This window comes from Protopterus annectens, chromosome 6.part0 (genome assembly GCF_019279795.1).
Source record: "Protopterus annectens isolate FY-2018-M chromosome 6.part0, PAN1.0, whole genome shotgun sequence".
Taxonomy (NCBI): Eukaryota; Metazoa; Chordata; order Ceratodontiformes; family Protopteridae; genus Protopterus; species Protopterus annectens.
The window spans coordinates 340790951-340813741 of record NC_056737.1 but is presented as its reverse complement, the minus strand read 5'-3'; the positions used below and the strand labels follow the sequence as shown (position 1 = coordinate 340813741).

The following is a 22791-nucleotide window of genomic DNA, read 5'->3' as shown; positions in this document are numbered from 1 at the left end:
GCCTTCCGAATGTAGACCTGTTTGCCAGTCCTCAAAACTACCAACTGACAAAATTTTGTACAAGGACATTCCACCATCAAGCTTGGATGTGGACGCTCTCTCCTTCATTTGGAAAAACCTGACAGCATATGCCTTTCCTCCATTACCTCTTCTAACAAAGGTTCTTTTGAAGGTCAAAAAGGAGATACCTCGACTGATTCTCATAGCCCCAGACTGGCCACGCCAGCACTGGTACCCGCTATTGAAGAATATGGCTCACAGCCCACCATGGATATTGCCTCAAATACCTCCTTTGCTCACGCAGCAAAACAAACAGATTCTACACAGCCAGCTAAAAACCTTAAACCTGGCTGCATGGCAAATCTATTAAACATCCAACCAGCCTCTTTCTCACAAGCAGTTCTGGATGTTAGTCTGGAAGGCAGGAGGCCAAGCACCAGGAAGGCTTACTCGGACAAATGGAAAAGGTTTTCTGTCTGGAACCAAGCTAAAGGCCAAGACACAACTCGGCCTCATATGCCTCACATTCTGCAGTATTTAGCTGAGATGTTGCACAAAGGACTTTCCTTCTCAATTAAAATTCATGCTTCAGCTATTTCAGCTCACTACGACACAAATCCACCTTTATTTTCACATCCTCTTCTAAGGCAGTTCCTCAGAGGGGCAAAAAACATTAGACCACCTAGAAGAGCTCCTACACCAGCATGGGACCTCAACTTTGTTCTGGAAAAACTAACGTTACCTCCCTTAGAACCAGCTTTCTCTGCAGACCTTCAGTTCCTATCTTGGAAGACTGCCCTGCTCCTGGCAATAACTTCTGCTAGGAGAGTCTCAGAATTACAGGCACTAATGGCAGTGGAATCTTTCCTCATTTTTCATCAAGACAGAGTTTCTCTATGAACTAATCCTTCCTTCATGCCTAAGGTGGTTTCCAGTGTAGCTTTAAATCAAACCATCCACCTACCCACTTTCTTCCCCAATCCACAGAACAAAGGTGAGAGACTCCTGCATTCCTTGGACATTCACAGGCAGCTTCGTTACTACTTGGACAAAACTAAGGCTTTCAGAAAAACTGACCAGCTCTTTGTATCCTATGCTACAGCTTCTCAAGGGAGGGCTATATCCAAACAAACCATTTCTAAATGGATAGTCCATTGCATACGGTTCTGTTATACCCATCATGGGAAACCAGTTCGTCGTACCATTAGATCCCACTCTACCAGGGCAACAGCCACCTCTACAGCCTTTCTCAGGGGGGTTCCTACCAAGGAAATTTTAGAAGCTGCAACTTGGAGTTCTGTACACACCTTCACCAAACACCATCACTTACCTCTTTATTCTAAGTCCAGGGCGGGCTTCGCCACTGCAGTTCTGCAGGGCCTCATTGCCTCCACTAACCCTCTATGATACCTCCACCCTACCTTAGCTTTGGGACTCAACCCAAGTGTGATGACTGCAGCAGGGTAACACGATGAACATAGTACAGTTTTGTACCTACCATAAATGTAGATGTTCTAGTGTTCACCCTGCTGCAGTCCAGGTTACCCTCCCTCCAACCCCTCTGATCTACTGGCTAAATCTCTGCTATGCCTTACTGATGTATTTGCTTATGGCTGAAGGGATTTTGTGTTTGTACAGTGTTCACACCATGTGGTACTAATTTTGACCACCTTTTTGGGGGCACCTGACATCTGGGGCAAGAAAAACTGAAGAAAATGGCGTCGGTTGCAATATATGTACCCCTGGCGCGCTGACGTCAGGGATGAGGTGACGGCAACCGACGTCAGACCAAGACTTTGGAAATCCAGCCGACTGCGGGACCGCCTGACGACAGGATAACCCAAGTGTGATGACTGCAGCAGGGTGAACACTCGAATATCTACATTTATGGTAGGTACAAAACTGTACTTTTTCCTGCTTTAAAGGTTGCTTTTGCACATTTATCAGGACCAGTCGACATTGTTATATTATCTGAGAAAGTTTTGACCAGTCGTCGTTGTGCTTCCAATTCCTTATCTGATGAACTAATACAGTTTTAAATTCTCCACAAAAAGACAGTAAGTCTCTAAACTTTGTTGTTTTCTGGGAGCCTAATTGTAGCCGCAACATAATCTAGTTTAATGGGTTAAGGGCAAGATGAAAGAACAGCAATGGCAGAGTTGCCCTGGAATATCCCCCTTTTAATTTATCCCTGGAATAATAATTTGCCCTTTATCATAGCTTAACTGCAAGTGGTTTGCCACTTTTTCATGGTCACTGTAATGTAATTGATCAGTGCAGATTGTGTCTTATGTCATTCTTTTATCCATGAATATGGGATGCAGTCAGATGCTTTTTTGAAGTCTGTCCATGCCATACTAAGATTTTTACCCCTTTTTAGAGTTCTCCATTATGACTTTATTTGACAACAAATGATCCTTTGTTCCATATGACTTTCTTTTGTTACCCTTTTGTTCTGTTTCCATGACTGAGTTTTCTCTTAATGATTCCACTGGTTTATTTATCATTGGAAGGGAAGTTTAGTCTACAATTTTTAGGATAGCTTGCAGTTCGCTCTTAGAGTATTGTTTTTCCTGTTAACCAGGTTGGTGTCTGTTCAGGGTGCCCATGTAAATAGTTCTTACTCATAGCTAAGTCTTCATGTAAAGATGTCAATACTTTTAGCCAGAACTTAGGTACTGCATCTGGGCCTGGGGTTTTCCAGTTAGGAGCTTTTCTTAATTTTGTTTTAATTTCTCTGGCAGTTGCTTCATCCCATTTCATGTCCTGTACATTTGAACTTCTTATTCTTTCTTTTACTTCTATCCATTCTGTTTCCTATACAGGATGTTCATAGATATTTCTCTAAAATGTGTCTTTCTTTTCTTTTTTTTTGGTGGTGGTTCTATTCCTTTTGCCTTGTTTCCCAGTTCTCTATGGATGATGCCCACTTGTCTGAATGGAGCTTTTAATACATTGCTGCTGGTTGCTGACATGGAACCTTTTTTGTGCTCATGATCTAGGAAGGTTGATGGAGAGTGACCATACCAGTATGTTGCTAAGTAGGACCATAGAAAGGGAGGGGGCTCTTAAGCTTTTCAACCAGGTAAGCATTTGCAAGGGTTTTTTTGGGGGAAAAATCCTTGTTTGAAAAAAAAAAATTGGGAATAGTTTTTCTCTGCTGTCTGGTTGTGTGGCATTTCTCTAGTTACATATGTGACTAAGCATTTCGGGCAGCAGGAAGGAATCTGTCATTCTAGAACCAGAACGGTGTCTGCTTCAGGCGTCACTACCTATTGTGATGCATTCTAAAGTGAGAAAATGCATCAGATGACAAGTGTTATGGTGAGTACCTCCTCAAGCTGTACTTCTGAGTATATTTCTTACATTTTGATGACTGTCATCATATATGAAGAGTCTGGAAGTGGTGACACAATGATGCCTCTGGAATATCCTCTACATCTGTTGAGAATGACTACATTAGAATGTGTTTTTGATTAGGCCATAGTTTGCAGCATGGAAGCAATGACCCTGTTGATTTCACAGACTAATGTCTACTAAGGTAATCCCTTCAGTGGACTCTGTACTTCTAGTCAGTGGAAATGTTACAACATGGTAGTGAGAATGCATCTCAAAAGGCTAATGTCAATGTGAAAAGCAATGACCATTTGATCTCTGCTGCTGTAACGTCACTCTCCATCAGCTAAAAGTAAAGCAAATTGCGTTGCTTTCAAAGATAAAATACATTGGAAGGAAATGGTATTCCAATCACTGTGCAGTGTACCACATGCAAACACGTAGTTTTGTTGATGGAGCAGTGTGACCAGGCTAGATGATTATTCACCTTTAGATCCCTTAAGCAAACTGTGGATGAAATCGATGAGTAATAGATATAGTGGCCACTGCCTGTGTACTCTGTCTTGTATTCTTGTCTGCTGGACTGTTGTTCATTCCATGACTTGTCTTGCACAATTTTTGCTAGGATTCATTGGCTCCCCCACTACTCTGCATAGGAAAAGGTTGGTATTAGAGACTGGATGAATGTTGTACTCTTGCCCATTCTTTATATCCCCATACATTTACCCTCCCCCCTTGACTTGTCTAGCACTTTTCCTGCATCAACTCAAATCTGAACCTTTTGGTTAACTCTTTTTGTGTACTTTTATTATACTTTATTGTATTTTTTGTCCACACACACACACACATTTAAACTACCCTGTACCTAGTTCTGTTATCAGATAGACCTACCCTTTCCTTTAAGCACAGTACATTGATTCAAGCCAGCATGTAAAACTCTACTGCCAATCATTAGCGGACCGGAGTCTTCATTGGTGTTCGTTCTAACCTGAAAAAGCGAAGACACACTCATTAAGCCGGACGGAGTTCGCTGTGTTTCTAAACGGGAAAAGAAAGAAGGAAGACACACACACACACACACACACACATTGATTCATCTTTATGTGCAACACATGGTGCCTCTTCTCACTATTCGCCTCTGTACTCTTGCCCCTTCAAAGAGCTTTTGATTTTCTGTTTTATGTATTTTCTCCACTTCGTCCATGCTTCTCTTCATATCGGTCCATATACCACTATTATTTATCCTAGTAACTGACTTCTTGCCTCGCTTAATACATTCTTTTCAGCTGTTTTGCTTTTACCTAGTATTTGAAGGTGATATGTCGTATAACAATGGAAATAGTATGCTTTGTTTGCACTCCTCACCACATAGTTTCTAACCCTACTGTCCCACAACCCTCACATTTCACCCCTTCCCATTCATATGTATGTGTGTGTGTGTGTGTGTGTGTGTGTGTGTGTGTGTGTGTGTGTGTGTGTGTGTGTGTGTGTGTGCTCGCACCAAGTATTGAGTTGTTAAAGTAACATCAACTTGATTGCTTTCTGTTTAACTGCAGATGTTACGTTGTCAATCTCGCCTTCATTCTTGCTGGATGGGTTCGGAGCCGATCCTCGGCTCCGACTCGGCACTTACTAAGCTCGAGAGCTAATTTTACCAGCTCGAGGCAACCCTATATCCCATGATGTAAGGCGGAGATTATCCAGATCTCGTTTGCCGCTTCGCTAACGAGGTGCCTTATTTTACCAGCTCTAGCCCCCTTTAACTTTAACTTTATATATGTATATATATATATATATATATATATATATATATATATATATATATATATATATATATATATATATATATTGTATTTTTGTTAATTATCGACTTACTTTAGCCCTATTCCCGTCAGTGTTCCCTCCTTTTTGAGTAAATATTCCCTTGTCCCTAGTTAGGCCTTAGGCCTTCCCCTCCCTAAATTTTTTCCTGTCAGGGATTGTTTGTGTGTGACTGTGTGTTTTATCTCTGTTTAATTTAATTTAATTTGTTGGACTGAGTGTTTTTGTGTGTGAGTGTGTTACCGGTGTTTCATCGACACAGTTATGTCAAAGGACACTAAGGTCTCAGGCTTCAAGAAGTGTGACTCGTGCTGTCAAAAGATGTCTCTGACAGACGGTCACACTTCTTGTGTTTATTGCCTGGGACCTTCGCAGCTGCAGGACTCTTGTGCTATCTGTCATGCTTTCAGCCCAAGAGTCCTGCAGGAACGAAAAAATAAGCTCATATTAAGGGGCTTATTAAAGCCCGAGAGCTCCCCGACTAAGTTGGCACCGGGGAAGCCATCGAAACCTGTTAAGCCTTCGGCTCAGGCTTCCAAGCCGTCGGCTTCAGGTTCTTCCTCACCAGGCTTGTGATCGGCTCCGGCCGGAGCCGATCTTTCCATACCAGTCTCAGTATTGGCTCCATCCGGCACCGATACTGTCAAATCCAGCCACTCAGTGTCGGCTCCGGCTGGAGCCGACATATCTTCGGCTCCAATGGCTCCATTGATCTCAAAAAAGAGATCTCTATCCCCTTCAGTGGAATCTATACATTCAGCTCCAAGATCACCCTTGCTCACGGAGCGGAGCCGATCTTCTCGGTCATCCAGGCTATCTGATCATGACCTTGAGAGAGTGGTGAGTAGACTATTAAAGTCTCAGGCATTGGCCCAAATACTCCATAGCCCATCTCAATAGACGGTAGCTATATCACATCCACCGATCATTCCTCCTTCGACTCTCTTACAGAGCTCGGAGCCGGAGCTCCTCGGAACCGGTACCGTTGTGACTTCGGAGCCGATACCACCCCTTTCGGCTCCGTCGTCCTCGGCTCCAATTTCCTCCTTGAGACCTTCATTGGAAGGATCCGGGCATCTAGTCTCTCTCGTCGGCTCCGAGGGAGCGAGTGGCATCGGACCCTTGTCCGACCCCGTTCTCCCTCTCGGAGCTTCGGCGTTGGGTGAGCTCGGCCCCGACATCTGCCTCTGAGCCTTCCCTCTCGGTGAGGCCTGGGGTTCCTATCTCTTCAGAGCGGGAACTTTCTGGTCTCTCTGACGGGGGAGCCTTCGAGGTGATGAGGAGTGTACTAGCCCCTGGGCTTAGTCAACGGACAGTTCCATCAGCTCCTCCCACTACAGTGCCTGCTGACATCTCTTCCCACTCTCTTGCTCCCGGACCCAGAGATCCAACACCTCAGGTTTCCCCATTGGGAATATCTTCCTCTTCCGAGGCTTCTCCTGATCCGTCAGGAGAACCCCCGCATAAGAAGACATGTAAGAGGAAACATTTAGACTCCCCTGAGTCTACTGCATCAGATACTGACTTGGATGAGTCGGAGGGATCCCCAAGGTCCTCCTCTGAGGATGTCTCATTTTCAGACATCCTTGAAATCCTTAAACAGAGGGGGAACTGGCCCTCCCTTAATCCCTCCGAGGACGAGTCAGTATACCTGGAGGCGTTCGGATCTCGACCCTCCACCTCCTGGGTGTCTCCGCCTTTCGACCCTCTCATGGAGGTAGTGGCTCGGAAGGCATGGATGGCTCCAGATTCGGTGGAACCTATCCCTAGGAGACCTTCAAAATTTATTACTGCCCCACAAGATAGACAATATTTAACAAAGGGTGTCCCAGTTGATGCCATGGTGGTGGCTGCTGCCACCAAGAAGGAATTGGCTGATCCTTCAGTACCTGTCCATCCTCTTAATAAGGATTCTAGGACTATGGACAGGTACGGTAAGCGGATTTTTTCTTCAGCGACTTTTGCCATGAGATCGCTGAACTACTTATGCCACTTCACCCGCCTTCAAAGAGATGTTCTTAAAGAGTTGGGAGAAGTTTTACAGGATCCGTCAGGTGCTGGGTCTCAGGATAAGATTAGCTCACAGCTAGGAATCCTTAACTCCATTGCTAACTCCTCCATGCGGCTCATTTCTTATGCAGCCGATGGAGCGAGTAGGGCCGCAGGCACAGGAGTGGCTTTAAGGCGTCAGTCCTGGATGCGGCTTTGTAATTTTGCAGACCCCTTCAAGGCGTCTTTCACAAACTCCCTCTTTGATGGCTCGACCTTGTTCGGTCCTCAAGTGAAAGACACTTTGACTAGATGCGAACAAGATGGCAAGACTCTTTCTGCCATAGGAGTCCATTTCTCCACCCCTTCTAGACCTTACCCCAAAGGACAGAAGGGAGGGAAAATGTGGTTCTGCAAATCTCAAGGAGTCACGCCTGACACATGAAGTCAGTTTACCCCCAGAGGCAGAGGGGGTAACAATAATAGACACCGCTCTAGGGGCAGAGGTGGTCCGCAGAATCAGGGTAGCAGAGAAGCCTCTTCCTGACAAACCCCTCCAGCATCCCTGAGATGTTGCCCGATTGTCTGCCTTCGGAGGCAGTCGGGGGGAAATTATCGCTGTACCCAAGAGCCTGGCTTTCCCTTTCTCAAGACAAATGAGTACAGTCAATTATATCCGAGGGTTACAAAATTCCCTTTATTCAAACCCCAATTCAACAAAAGGGAGCCCTTCCAGACGTTCCACCCGGTCTAAGGGAACTAGCAGTACTAGAAATATCAAAACTGCTAGTAAAAAGAGCCATCCAGCCAGTCCCAGCGAACCAAATAGGATCCAGAATCTACTCAAGGTTCTTTTTAGTTCCAAAAAAGACAGGGGACTGGAGACCAATATTAGATCTGAGCAAACTCAACAAGTTTGTAAAGAAATCAAGATTCCGGATGGTCACACTTCAGTCCATTCTGCCCTTTCTGGGCAAGGACAATTGGATGTGCTCAATAGATCTTCAGGATACGTGCTATCACATAAAAATTCACAGACTCTCCAAAAGATTTCTCTGCTTCCGGCTGGGGACCAGTCACTTCCAATTCAGAGCCCTGCCCTTTGGACTCACTACAGCCCCCAGAGTGTTCACCAAATGCATGGCAGTGGTTATGGCTCACCTGAGACGTCAAGGATTCCAGGTGTTTCCATATCTAGATGACTGGCTCCTCACTGCCACTACCAGGCATCAGCTTCTCCAAGCCAGGAATGACACCATTCACACTTGCAGAGGGCTAGGAATTTCTATAAATTTCGAAAAATCTGCCTTGTCGCCTTGTCAATATATTACTTTTATAGGCGCAAGATTGGACACCGTACAACTTTCAGCAAGGTTGACAGACCAAAGGATCTTGGACATTCAAAGACATGTCCAAGTGATTCTATTCAGCAACAAAATTCAGGCCAGATTTGCTCTGAAAATACTGGGTCTTATGGTGGCTGCCATAACACTTCTTCCCCTCGCCCGCTTTTACATGCGGCTTCTACAATGGATGCTATTCACCCAATGGTCTTTTCAACAACTTCCCATGCGTCACGAGATCATAGTAACTCCAACTTGCAAAAGCCATCTGACTTGGTGGATATCGTCCCCTCAAATCCATCAAGGCAGACCATTTGTTCCTCTTGCCCCGGTTGCCACGGTTACATCGGATGCCTCCCTGATCAGGTGTGGGGGGGCATTATCAGGGCAGAATGGTCCATGGCACTTGGCAACCTTTCGAGTACCATCTGCACATAAATGTTCTGGAGATGAGAGCAGTGCTTTTAATGTTGCAAGCCCTCAACGACTCTCTTCCCCTGGGAACTATTGCAGTCCAAACGGACAATATGTCCGTAGTGTGGTATATAAACAAACAGGGTGGAACTAAGTCCTATCAACTGTGTCGAGAGGCTCTCAGACTTTGGCAATGGGCAATCTCTTCTCACCGGTTTCTGATAGCAACGCACATCCCCGGGAAATCCAACATCATAGCGGACAGATTGAGCAGAGCTATTCTCATGCCTCACGAGTGGTCTCTCAAACAGTCAGTGACGGAAGAGATTTTTCAGAAGTGGGGCCTTCCTTGCTGCAACCTTTTCGCTACACCTCAAAACAGCAAATGCCCAGACTTCTCTCTCTTCCCCCTTCCAGGCCATCCCCCCAGAGACGCTCTAACCCAAGATTGGCCCCGGGGACTTCTTTATGCCTTTCCTCCTTTTCCGCTGATACCTCAGCTAATTCAGAGAGCAACCGCCTTGAGAGCCAAGTTGATACTCATTGCCCCTTATTGGCCTCGACAAATATGGTTTCCGTTCCTACATCATTACCTCTTGGTACAGCCATGGCATCTGGACCCGGTTCCAGATCTTCTGACCCACCAGTCGGGTCAACTGCACCAATCCATACCTTCTCTCAACCTCACTGCTTGGTTGTTCCACTTCCATCCTTAGCCAGGCTTCCTATGATTTCTAATCCCGTCAGGGATATCCTAGTAGCTTCCCTAAAATCTTCTACCAGAAAGATCTACACTAGTAAATGGCGACGTTTCTCTTTCTGGGCAAAAGTGAGGAACATAGACCCCTATACTGCTCCAATTCATTCGGTATTGGACTTTCTAGCTGACATTTTTAATTCAGGATCCTCTTCTTCCACAGTGAAAGTTCAACTGGCAGCCATTTCAAATTTTCATATAGGTTTTTTGGACCACAACATTGTCACATAAACTTTGCAAGGCATTCCTTCGAGGTATCTTTTTATTGAAACCTCCAGTTAGAGACCCCCCACCACAGTGGGATCTAAATTTAATTTTAACATCCTTGATTCTTCCCCCGTTCGAACCTGCAGCTGCCTGTTCTTTGAAATTGCTTTCTTGGAAGACACTTTTTCTAGTTGCCATTACATCTGCCAAAAGAGTATCTGAGCTTCATGCTCTCTTTGTTCGCCCTCCCTATCTAATATTCCACAAAGACAGGGTATCCCTAAGAACTAATCAGTCTTTCTTACCAAAGGTGGCATCACAGACTAACCTAAATCAGTCCATTGATCTTCCAGTATTTTTCCCGAATTATTCTGATAGAGCTGAACAAAAGTTACATTATCTCGATGTTCACCGCCAGCTCAGATATTATCTGGATAAGACAAAAATTTTTAGGAAATCTGATCAACTATTTCTATCCTATGCAGAGAACAGGAAAGGCCTTCCAGTTTCTAAGGTAACTTTATCTAGGTGGCTGTCTTTGGTGATCACTTACATTTATCAGCTCAGAGGCAAAGAGTTGGTTTCTAACCCAAAACCCCATTCTACCAGAGCTCTAGCTACATCTACAGCTTTTCAAGCTAGACTTCCAATAAACACTATTTGTGCAGCAGCCACATGGGCCTCTCCTCATACCTTTGTTTCACATTACAAATTAGATTTGGTCTCCAGAGACAGAGCAAATTTTGGTTCCACCATTCTCAAGAGTCTGTTCCATTGAGCCACCCAGGATAGAGGTGCTAGGGACGCGGTCCCATCCAGCAAGAATGAAGGCGAGATTGACAACTTAACATTTAGAAGTTATGTACCTACCATAACGTTCCATGTTAGTTGTCTTCTCTCGACTTCTTTCTTGCGTCCCACCCTTCATCCCCCTAGCCTGGTCAGACCGGGAAGATTATACATCTTCTATTAAGAGGTTATTACCTTTTTTTCTAGCTGTTCAACTCCTAGTGTCACTAGATTATGTTGATCCTTTCTAGAGGGTCATGATGTTATTTAGTATCCTTATTTTCTTCCTCCTCTTAAGTTGGAAGAAAATACTGCTATTTCTTTAGCTACCAAATGAGATCTGAGTAATCTCCGCCTTGCATCATGGGATATAGGGTTGCCTCGAGCTGGTAAAATTAGCTCTCGAGCTTAGCAAGTGCGGAGTCGGAGCCGAGGATCGGCTCCGAACCCATCCAGCAAGAAAGAAGGCGAGAGAAGACAACTAACATGGAACGTTATGGTAGGTACATAACTTCTAATTATATAAATTCGGACCTTGGTGTGGACCGTCATTCCTTGGTAGACTGCTACTTCTGTAACTCTTGCAGTTGGAGTACTCTAGTCTTGCATAGTATAGTGTTGAAAATATTTTTTTTGTGCATCATCTGGGTTGCTGCAGTGATCTTTCATCAGTTCATGACAAACAGTATGTAGTTACCATCCACGTGATGGTCCTCTTCCAGTCATGTCTTGCCCATTAACTATCTGTGACTGCCTTTCTATTTTATGAGCTACTCTTTTCTCTCTCTGTTCTATACTGGGGTACGGGTTATGCAAATTTTCCACACATTGCTGCTTCAAGTGCTTTGAGACTCCAGATAATTTTTTTCCCGGTTTATGCTCCTTGGGCAGCTGTTTGAAGTTGGAATGGATGTTCTGCCTCTGTCCCATTAGTCACTTAACCTGGTGAAATACTCCTGCCCATACTTCAGATCCCATGCTTGAAAATGGGTGAGAGCACGAATGCAGTAAATGTGATGTATCCCTTCCTGTGCTTATTTCTTATCTAAACAAGTTGTAATGAAAATGGTTAAAGTTGAGGTTTTTGGGTACAGGACTGCTTGGTATGTCATATGAATGATTTATATATGTGCTGGTGAGTTTTTGATTATTTATTTTACACATTCATGCTTTTACTTAGCAGTAGAACCTTGCATGTAGACTACCTTACATCATAGCAGCATTGTGTTGTTGAATGTCCATCTCCCCATCCCAGGCATGTGATTAGGGTTCCATTGTATTAGCCAGGAAGTGAAGTTAGAATCAATACAGCGTTTTTTGATGCCATTTAATTAGCTGTGATCAAAGTGTGTCAGTGAGCAGGCTGCATGACAGAATAAATCATTAATAATACAAATTAAAACATGGATGTATTTTCTTTTTCCAGATTTGGAATGAGAGACCTTTTAACAGTACATATATCAAGGTAGGTAAACACCTGTAGCACAGTCCTTTGTCTCTTTGTTAGATGCTGTGCTGGTTATAATTCACTGGCAGTGTTTTCTGTTTCACTTCTGTATTTTGTTGAGCAACGCATACACAATAGTTCATACATGTCCTGATTTTAAGTTTATTTATTTATTTATTTTTATTTTACATTTGTTGACCGGGCTAGTCCAACTGGATACATGTCCTTTTTCAGTGGAGGCCCGAGGAGAAAAGCTCCAAGTACACAAAACATTTAATATCACAAGTTTGTTAGATCTACAGTACAATAATGTATCACAATACATTAGGAAAAATAAGATTGGTACATAGCATAATGGGACTTAATTATATTCAAATGATAAGAAGGAAAATACTAGAGAGGAGGTAGGGAAATTAAGGATAGTAGAGACATCTTCAGGATAAGACAAGACTTGTAAGGATAGTTAGGTAGGTGGGTTAGGTTGTGAAGCTAAAAAGTAAAAAGGACCGTGAGTAAAGCAGTTCTAAGAAATAGGTTTTAAATTGAAAGTATGAAGGAAAACAGGGTAGTACTTAGGAAAAGCAAGAGAGGAGAGATTAGTCAGGGTTATTACAAGAACATAACCAGTGGTTGGAGAGGAAATGTTTAAGGTTAGATTTGAATAGAGGGAGAGATGTAATAGCTGTAAGGTCAGTAGGTAAGTGGTTCCATATTTTCCCAACAAAGTTAGAAAAGAGAGAGTCTCCTGCAGAGTTATAAGAGAAAGATGTTTGCATCTGCATTTTATTAGTAGAGCGTAACTTTTTTAGGTTAGAATATGGTGTTATGAGTGTGGAGAGAATTGGGGTGTTATTGGGTTGATGAAGGACTTTATGGGCAATAATAAGTTGGTTGAATTGTAAAAGGTGAGGTAACTCTAGCCAACCTAGTTGTTTAAGGTTCTGACAGTGATGTGTCCTATATGGTGAGTTAGTGGCAAACCTGCCAATGTTATTATATGATTTGGCTAGTTTCTTAAGATTGTTTTGAGACAAGTTGGTGTAAATGGGGGAGGTATATAATAGGGTAGAGATTAAGTGAGTTCTTGCAATTGTAGTTCTGGCTAGTGGAGTAAGAAATTGTTTGATTCTGTACAGGGATCCTAGTTTTTTGTTAGTAGATTGTATTGTAGTGTGTATGTGAGTGTTGAATTTTAGTTGGTTATCTATTGTGATACCAAGGAGTTTGGTGGTAGTCTCAGGAGATGTAATGGTACCATTATTAGATTTCAAGGTAAACTGAAGAGGGGGAGATGAGTGTGAGGGTGTAAAGAGTAATAATTTGTTTTTTTTTGGGTTGAGGCGAAGACAATGGTTTAAGAACCATTTTTCTATAGTGGTGAATGATTTTTGCGTGAGAGAAAGAAGTTCAGTTTGGGAAGACGCTGAACAAATGATTGTGGAGTCGTCAGCATATTGTATGCAGGTGGAGAAGGGAACAGAGAGATGTAGATCATTGATAAAAATGGAGAATAGTAGTGGACCTAAGATAGAGCCCTGTGGGACTCCTAGGGATGTAGGAAGAAGTTCAGAAAGATTATTCTGCCAGAGTACAGCTTGTTTTCAGTTATCCGTGGATATTAATGACAGAGTTGCATAATCCCATGTGGTCCCTGTAGTGAAAGCTTGTTGAATTTGCCTTGTGTTATAAATGGTAGTATTTCCCATTAAGTTGCATACCACCATCCTAGGACTGTAGTTAGAACTACATTTGAATAATGACGCCTTATCGATAAGTGGATGAAATTGTTTTACACTTGGCATTTTAAGATGGTATGTTCATGAAGAAAAATGTGAATGGGGGTATACCTTGCAGAAAAGGCTGATGACCAAAAATGAGACTGAATTAGAAGAAGTGATTATATTTTTGTTGCCCAAAAAAAGGCTATGACATAACCCTCCTGGTAATTGACAATGTTGTTGCCATTAGGGATGTGCATAAGATGGGAGGCATTAATGGAACACATTTTTGTTTAAAAAAAGTGTGCGAGAGAGATTAGGAATAGACTTTATAGGGATAGACTTTAATATATTTATGGAGTATGACTGAGACTTGACCTGCACTTGTTTGCAGCCATAAAACTATTGGGAAGTTGGACCTGAGCATTACTCTAAGCTTGATAGCCTCTGGATGGGAAGCAAATTCCATGGCCTAGGAGACCCTTCTCTATCACTATAAAATACAAGTATACTATTTTAATTGTGCAATTTAATTCTTATGATTCCTGCACTGGAAAGCCCTGCTCCTAACTAATTCTTGTCACTCCATGTGGCTGTTAGTAGGCTCTGGTGCTCAGCCACAGATTTAAGACTGACTGCTGGCTGCAGTCAGCAACTATCTGAGACGTATCTCCCTTGACTATATAAAGGGAGACATGATAGAGTCTGTTGATTTGTTTCTCAGTCAGGTATGAGCCTAGCACTAAACAGCAAACTACCTTCCCCAAGTATGATGCCACATTAGAAACAGAAAATTATTGATTTTAACAGTTGGCTTGGATTCCGTTGTCAGTCCAAGGAGGGTACAGTATTTAATGGCCTAGGAGGATATTGTTGACGGGCTATGCTGCTTTGCCAGGGATGGTCTTCACTTATCTCCTCTAGGCTTTTGGATATTGATGAACTTTTCCACCCCATAGTGCCTTTTTTTTTTTAGGTAATGCAAACTGATAAATCTACCAACTTAACTGAACCTATAAAGGAATATCTGAAGGTGGTACTGCTCGATGCTAGAATATTAAAAAGAAACTCCACTCCCTGCAAGCCTTCCTCTCCCTGGAGAGTGTAGACATCTGTGTAGTAACAGAGACGGGGTTTAAAGTCAGAGTACCCCAGCAATGCAAGGTTATAATGCCTTTCAGACCAGCTACTGCACAGGAGGGAACTAAAGGTGGAGGAGTCTCTCTAGTCTGGATGTGAGGATGGTTTTAATATAAAGTGTATGACCTACTGGATAGAGGGTGGGAGGTTGGCATAATTGTTAACGTGTTTACCTTATAAACTGAAGGTGCAGAGTTTGAGTCTCACATGGGATAATTGGCTAGGCTTAAAATGGTCCATAAGAGCATTTAGCCTAGTACTAATCTATGAACCTATACATGTGCAACTTGCCATAAAGAAGGGTCTTGTACTATATTTTTGGAACCGAGAAGTCCCCCTCCATGTTCCAGGAAACCCATACTACCTGTCTTAGTGTAAGAGTACCTCACTGTTCAACCCAATGTGATATTCATAGAGGATGTCAGCTACCCCTGTAGAAAATCAGAGCTCCATAGTCAGGTATGACCATAAGGCAGTATTACTTGAAATAAAAATTAAATCCCAGGATCCAGCGAAAACAAAAACCTTTACGAACTATTGCAAGGCTAACCTCTCTTTACTTAGCAACACCTTGACTAAATTCCAAGCACCCAAAACCCAGTAAACATCTTAGCATTTGCTGAGCTCTTTACTAAATCTCTGTACAGCCATATTGACAGCTGTGTAGACTGAGCTGTGCCCACTTCTATTAAGAATAAGACAAACTCTAAAGACAAGCCACCCTGGTGGAATCACAGTATCAATCCGTTATACACCAAAAGAAAAAGGTTTTGGCCAAGCATAGGAGGAACAAGGCCATACATATACCAAAAGCCCCCAGGGCAATCTAAACAGGCACCTAAGGTTAATTAGTACTTCAGAGGCTAAATTTGAAGAATAGCTTCTCAGGCAAAGGACAACCACAAAACTTTCTTCAGCTATATCTGTAACTTCCAAGGGAAATATATAATGGTGTGCAGAACGCATTGTAAATGGCATCTCCCACAGTGAACCAAAAGCCACTGCCAACCTTTTGGATGACAGGTTGCGCTCAAATTTCTACCCTCACTCCCCCCGATAGTCCAAAGAAAATACAGCATACCAAAATCCCCCCAGCTATTACTGGAGAACAGGTCATCAGTGCACTTTCCAAGACCAAAACACTGCATCGATGGGCTCTAATAAATAGCATGAAACATGACCTCTCTGGACCACTTGAATCACTTTTCAACTGGAGCCTTCAATCAGGTTTTGTGCCCAAGGAATGGAAGATGGCTGCATTCATTCCCCTGTACAAAGGAGGTCCAGCCACTGATCTGGGTAACTACGGGACCATAAGTCTTACTATCCTCGTGTAAGACCATGGAAATAATAATTGTGGACATGGTAAATGAGGATATAGGTACCGTACAAACACTGGACCCATCACAGTTTAGCATTGTTAAAGGAAAGTCATGCCTATTAAATCTGATTAACTTTTTTGAGAGGGTCACCAACATATTGGATGAAGGTAAGACTGTCCACACAGCTTACCTCGACCTGACCAAGGCTTTTGATAAAACACCCTGCTCGGGCATTATAGACTAGCTCACTAATTTAGGTAGAAAGCCTTTCATCACCCACTGGATAGCCAAACTGGCTCACTGATAGGACCCAGGAGGTCAAAATAGATGAGGCTGCCTCCCCCAAGAGACTAGTCACTAGCAGAATCCTCCATGGCTTTGTACTTGGTGTGGTCCTTTTTTGCATCCATTTCTCTGAAATGGAAGCAAATTCTGAAGGTTTATGGCCAACTAAGTTTGTAGATGATTGCAAGCTGAGGATTATCATTTGGTCCCCTGCAGGCACAAACATTCTTCAAGAAGGTCCATCTCTGTCTCACAAATGGTGCCAAAGGTATGGTTTTAAACTCAATGCTAAGAAATGCATAATTGTATCTTTTGGGTAGTTAACCATTCTGGCTAATTATCATGTTGATAATACGCCTGTAAGAGTCGACCCAGTGGTCAGGGATCTGGGTACACCCTTAGACAGTAGCCTTGTCTTTGACCACCACTTGGCCACAGTGATGAGGAAATCCTTTTTATGTTGCCCAGCTTAAGTAAGGACATGGCATCTAAGTTCAAAGAGGTAATTATCCCACAATACTCCGCCCTTATCAAACCAATCCTAGAGTACAGCGCTTCCTTTGTTATGTATCTGACCAGGCGTGCAGCAACTATAGCAATCTCAGAGGTTTCTTAAAAGAGAATACCAAGTGCAACAAACCTGCCTTATAAAGAGCACCTTAAAGCCCTTTCCCTTTACTCGGTCTCCTACAGATTGCTGAGGGGTAATCTATGTCTGGCTTACAAGGGGTCTGCAAATCCCACACTTATGAATCTCCTACATATTTGTATGTCAAAGATTAGAAATACAAGGGATCTGAATTTTGTCTCCGACCTAAACGGAACATGTTGGAGAGACAGAGTGTCCCAGACATTACCTTTCCTATGGAACAGACTTTCCATCCATGTAAAGCTGAGTTTTTCTATTAACTCAGGTTGAGCGTAACCTAGACCAGTCGATGGGAGAATAGGAAATTTACACCAGGCTTTGCATCCATGTCCCTTATGGACAGAGGTAGCTTACAAATGCCTGGTCCTCAATGTTGTATTCGGATGCAGGACATTATTCTTTTGGAAAAGCTTGGCTAGTCTTGAAATCCCCCCCGGTCATTACCCTAGTAACAATCTATGAATGTATATCAGTCTATGCTACTCAATGCTAGAAGTCTAAACCTCAAAATGCAGTCACTTGAGGCACTCCTTAAAATGGAGAAGATTGACATCTGTGCAGTGACACAGACCTGGTTCAAAGCTGCAGAGAGCACCCCTGCATTACCAGGCTACAATTCATGCCACACCATTCGGCCACATAACCCAGAACGAAGCACTAAAGGTGGAGGCGTGTCCATATTCATTAAGGATATCCACACCTCCAGGCTAGTTGCACAGCATAATGCATCCGAGATTATCCAAGTGCAACTAACTCTGGGCAAGACCACAATCCAAATTGTAGCTTGCTACAGACCCCCCACCATGCCCCAGGATTCACACTCCTCATTTCTTGATACACTGGAAAGTATTGGGGTACAACCCAACACCCTAATAATGGGCGATTTCAACTACCCCACCATTAACTGGGAAAACTACTCGTGTACCAACTCTTTTGCTCAACGTTTTCTAGAATTCTTAAATTCCAACACCTTGGATCAACTTATTCACACCCCCACCAGGGGCAGCAGTATCCTAGACCTGGTCATTACCAACATGGGAAACCGGTGTTCCACACCAGAGGTCAATTCCTCTTTGGTCAGATCCGACCACAAGCTAATCAGCCTAGATATCCACATCCCACCCCCACCCCCAATTAGGGAAACCATCATTAAAAACTTCTCCAAAGCCAACTTCACACTTCTTAAGACAGAAGTGGCAAACTTCATGACACCCATGCAGACGGACAATAGAGGTATGACTGCTGAATCCTACACAAATGCACTTTATACGCACTTACATGAGTGCATGGATCATGCTATCCCTAAATAGAACCAAGATGTTATCCTCCACAAAAAGGAAGCCAATCTGGTGGTCCTCTGCCATAAACAAACTCTACAACAGAAAAAAGAAACTGTTGCAAAAAAGAGTAAAGTCCCATGACTGGAGGAACTCCCTGGTCAACCTCAGTAAGAAGCTGAGATCCCTCATAAAATCCTTTAAAACTAGTTATGAAAACAAAATTGCCACTGACTAAAGACAACCACAAAGCATTCTATAGCTATGTCAAGAATCTAAATGGGAACACTCAGATCTGCTCTGAGTTACAGCACAATGGCACTAAATATACAGAACCAACTGATATTGCCAACATCCTAGCAGATAGGTTCAGTGCTAACTTTACCCCCCTCTCACCCCTTAGAGGGCCCATCTCTATACTGGAAGAATGCAAAGTTCCTATAATCACGGCTGCACAGGTAAAAAAAAAAACACTCTCCAAAGCCAAGAACACAGCATCCATGGGACCTGACAATATCCCAGGCTGCGTTCTACACAAACTACAGAATGAACTGGCACCCTACCTAAGTACCATGTTCAATCATAGCCTCACCTCAGGCTTTGTACCCACTGAATGCACACCACAACGGTTATCCCAATCCACAAAGGGGGAGCCATGACGGACCCCGGGAGCTACCGCCCCATTAGCTTGACGAGTCTGGTCTGCAAGGCCATGGAACGCATCATCGTGGAACTCATAAACAAAGACATTGGTAATCTCAAAACTCTGGACCCTACCCAGTTTGGATTTGTAAAAGGCAGATTATGTCTCCTAAACCTGATTGACTTCTTTGAAGCCGTCACCAAAGCCATAGATGAGGGTAAAATGGTTTACACAGCTTATCTAGATCTCGCCAAGGCTTTCGACACCATCCCCCACTCTGGAATTATAGATAAGCTCACTAAACTAGGTATAAATCCCGATGTCGCAAGATGGGTTGCCAACTGGCTCATGGACAGAACCCACACTGTGAAAAGTAGCAGATTCCAAATCCGACATCAGACCAGTGACAAGTGGAGTACCACAGGGTTCAGTCCTGGGTCCTCTCCTGTTTGGTATCTACTTCTCTGAAGTGCAGGCCAACACAGAAGGTCTTTATTAACAAAGTTTGCAGATGACTGCAAACTAGGAGCCATAATCGAAACTCCTAACGATGTGAACAAACTACAAAAGGGCCTCACTGAGACATATACCTGGTGTCAAAGCCATGGCCTGAAGCTCAATGCCAAAAAGTGTATTGTTATCCCCTTTGGTAAAAACTCTGTACCCATGAACTACCACATAGCTGGTAGTCTACTTAATGCCAAAAATGTGATGAGACCTTGGGACACAGGTGGACAGTAGTCTCTCCTTTGATAATCACATCGCCATAGTGATCAGGAAATCCTTTTACAAAAGGATTCTCATCCAGAAAAAAAGAGGTCATTGTTCCCCTCTACTCATCACTCATTAAACCCATTATAGAGTGTACAACGCCCCTTTTGGTATGTATCTCAGAAGACATCTACAACAACTGGAAAGACCACAGAAATACCTCACAAAGAGGATTACTGGCCTCAAACAGATGCCCTATGCAGACCGTCTCAAAAAACTACAGCTTTACTCCATCGCATATCGTCTACTCAGGGGCGATCTCTGCCTAACATACAAAGCTATGTCAAACCCAGAGCTGTTGGACATGCTCCACTTAAAGAAATCCCAATCCCTTCAAGCTACACGCTCTAGGGACCTAAACCTTGTCACCACAATAAACAGAACATGCTGGAGGGATAGATTCCTGTCCCAGAGACTTCCCATACTCTGGAACAGACCACCTATCTATGTCAAACAGAGCTCCTCATTAGCACTCTTCAAGAAAAATCTTGATGATTGGATGGGAAATGGGAAATTCACCCCGGGGATCACTTCTGTGGCTCTGCTCGACAGGGGCACAGGAAAATAATTTTCTTGGGTGGCGAAAGCCAGGGTACATTTTTTGGCTAGGCTTGTAATGCTGTGTGTGTTAGTCACAGTCAAATTAAACCCGCATCTCAGTGTTAGTGGTGGGGTAGATGTGGATTTGATTCTTTTTCAGTGCATCAGATTACTAACTTTTTAAATATTGGGGAATATTTCATCGTCAACCAATAACTTGTAGTTAAATTTCATGAATGTTTCATTTGGTAATGGTCACGCTGACTGCTGTAGATCTTATGAAATAGAAGGGCTTGAGATTACTGTCAAAAGTAATAAATTTTGATTGGAAATGAAATAGCTTTTGACTTGCTTTACCAAAACCATACAGGTGCATGATACTTTTGGCATATAGCCCATAAAGATCTATATTTAATTAGGGCAGTTTGTCTTTTTTTTTTTTTGTGTGTGTGTAATTCCAGCTTTGTAATACCTTGTATTTCCAGCTGCAAGATCTTTACCTTAAGGTATGTTTGTTGCAAAGGTACTTCGACAAACTCTGGACAAAGTGGGGTTAACGAAAGTGGGCATCATAGCAGCAGATGGAAAATGGGAAATCGCCAGCAAAATGGTAGTGGACCCCTACCTTAACGACGCTGTTCAGATTATAGGGTAAGTCTTGGAGTGGTTTAGCTGTGTTGAAAACAGGTTGTAACATGCTGTACAAAAAATCTGTGTTACATTTTACACGCATTTACACGCGCGCACACACACACACATTATGTGTGTGTGTATATATATATATATATATATATATGTATATTATATATACATATGTATTTATTATATATATATATATATATATATATATGTAATAATGTATAATATATAGTATAGTGCATCTTTGCGGGGTCCTGGTGAGTACTTACCATTTGTCAGCATCCAGTATGAATTCATTTTATTATCCATTGCGGTGCACACTGAATTTATGTATATAAGGTAGTAAAAAGTACTGTTTCATCAGCATAGCTTTTCTGTAGCAATCAGTCTTTACTGTATGGTATTGTTGAACCTACTTTTAATATAACAGATCGAGTATTGTATTCTCTTGCTGCCTTTACACTGGTTAAAAGTAAGTTCTTTAAGTGCTAAGGGTACCATTGCACATCTTTTCAATTTTAGAAGTCTCCATTGTTTTAGGATCATAGGAGATTATTAGGCTATCGACCTGGAGGTCATTTTAATCCTACGTGTAATACCGTAGAAGTACTAGTCAGTACCCAAGATTGTATTTAGTGATGACTGACCATGTCCAAGAGGGTTGAGTGCTATCCCGGCAAGAATTTACAATGCTTCATCCAGTCGTCCAGGTTCCTCTTGAAGAGTGTCATAAAGGTGCCCTGATTCACATGAATTGGTAGCCTGTTCCAAAGATGTGGCAGCCACTGGGAGATAAATCTGTCCCTCCAGTATGTTCTGTTTAAGTCTCAAGCCATGTTTATGCCCTTGGAACAGGTAGCCCTAGACCCATTTGATTTATGGATATGCAGTAAGTTAATTAGGTTTGGGTCTTGTATTGCCGTATAGGATAGGCATGAGTCTTCCCTAAGAAATCTATGCGATACGGAGAATAGTGACAGGGACATTAGTCGGTCTGTGTAAGGCACATGCTGGAGGCCCTTTATCTTCTTTGTTAGAAACCTCCGATGTCTCTCTAATTGCTGCATGTGCTTAGTATAGTACATACAGAATGGGGTGTCGTACTCCATTATGGGCCATATAAGTGCTGAATAAAGGGGGGTTATAACTTTTGCTCTCGAGGTGATATTTACTGATCAAGTGAGCTACGTGAAAGCTTGTCTTACAACAGTAGACACTTGGTGTTCGTAGTTAAGGTCACAGTCAACCTGTGATCCGAGGTCCCTTACCACTTCATGGGTACTTGGGGTAATGTTGTTGATTTGATAGTGTGAAGGGACATTGTTTGTGCCTAAGGGAATGCTGATGCATTTCTTTGCATTCATTTTGAAACTGTGACTAATAAATCAGTCGTTGGTGTGTTAGACCCTCCTGTAGTATACTGACATCATTTAGGGATTCAATGATTGCAGCTAGTTTGCAATTGTCTGCACACTTGGGCACCCAAAACCCTTTAGTTTTGACCTAAATTTCTGAGACGTATATACCAAACAGTAGAGGACCCAGCACTGACCCTTGTGGCACCCCGCTGGTAACAGGGTCTGCTGGGTGATGTGGAGTCACCCACTTTGATAGTGTGTGTCCGGTTTGTGAGCTAGTTGGCAGCTCCTCGTACAATGCAGGGGTTTACATTCAGTTTGCCAAGTTTATTGGTAATGCCTGAAT

General features: G+C 42.9%; 1 protein-coding gene across 1 annotated transcript in view; it reads left to right on the top strand.

Moving 5' to 3' along the window:
• The window catches only part of LOC122804309 (galactocerebrosidase-like), a 503531-nt gene that overhangs the window by 131337 nt on the left and 349403 nt on the right, over window positions 1-22791 (top strand). The window contains exons 6-7 of the mRNA XM_044074100.1: window positions 12083-12121; window positions 20972-21099. Coding sequence (XP_043930035.1) covers window positions 12083-12121; window positions 20972-21099 — 167 coding nt within the window. The remainder of the gene's footprint in view (window positions 1-12082; window positions 12122-20971; window positions 21100-22791) is intronic.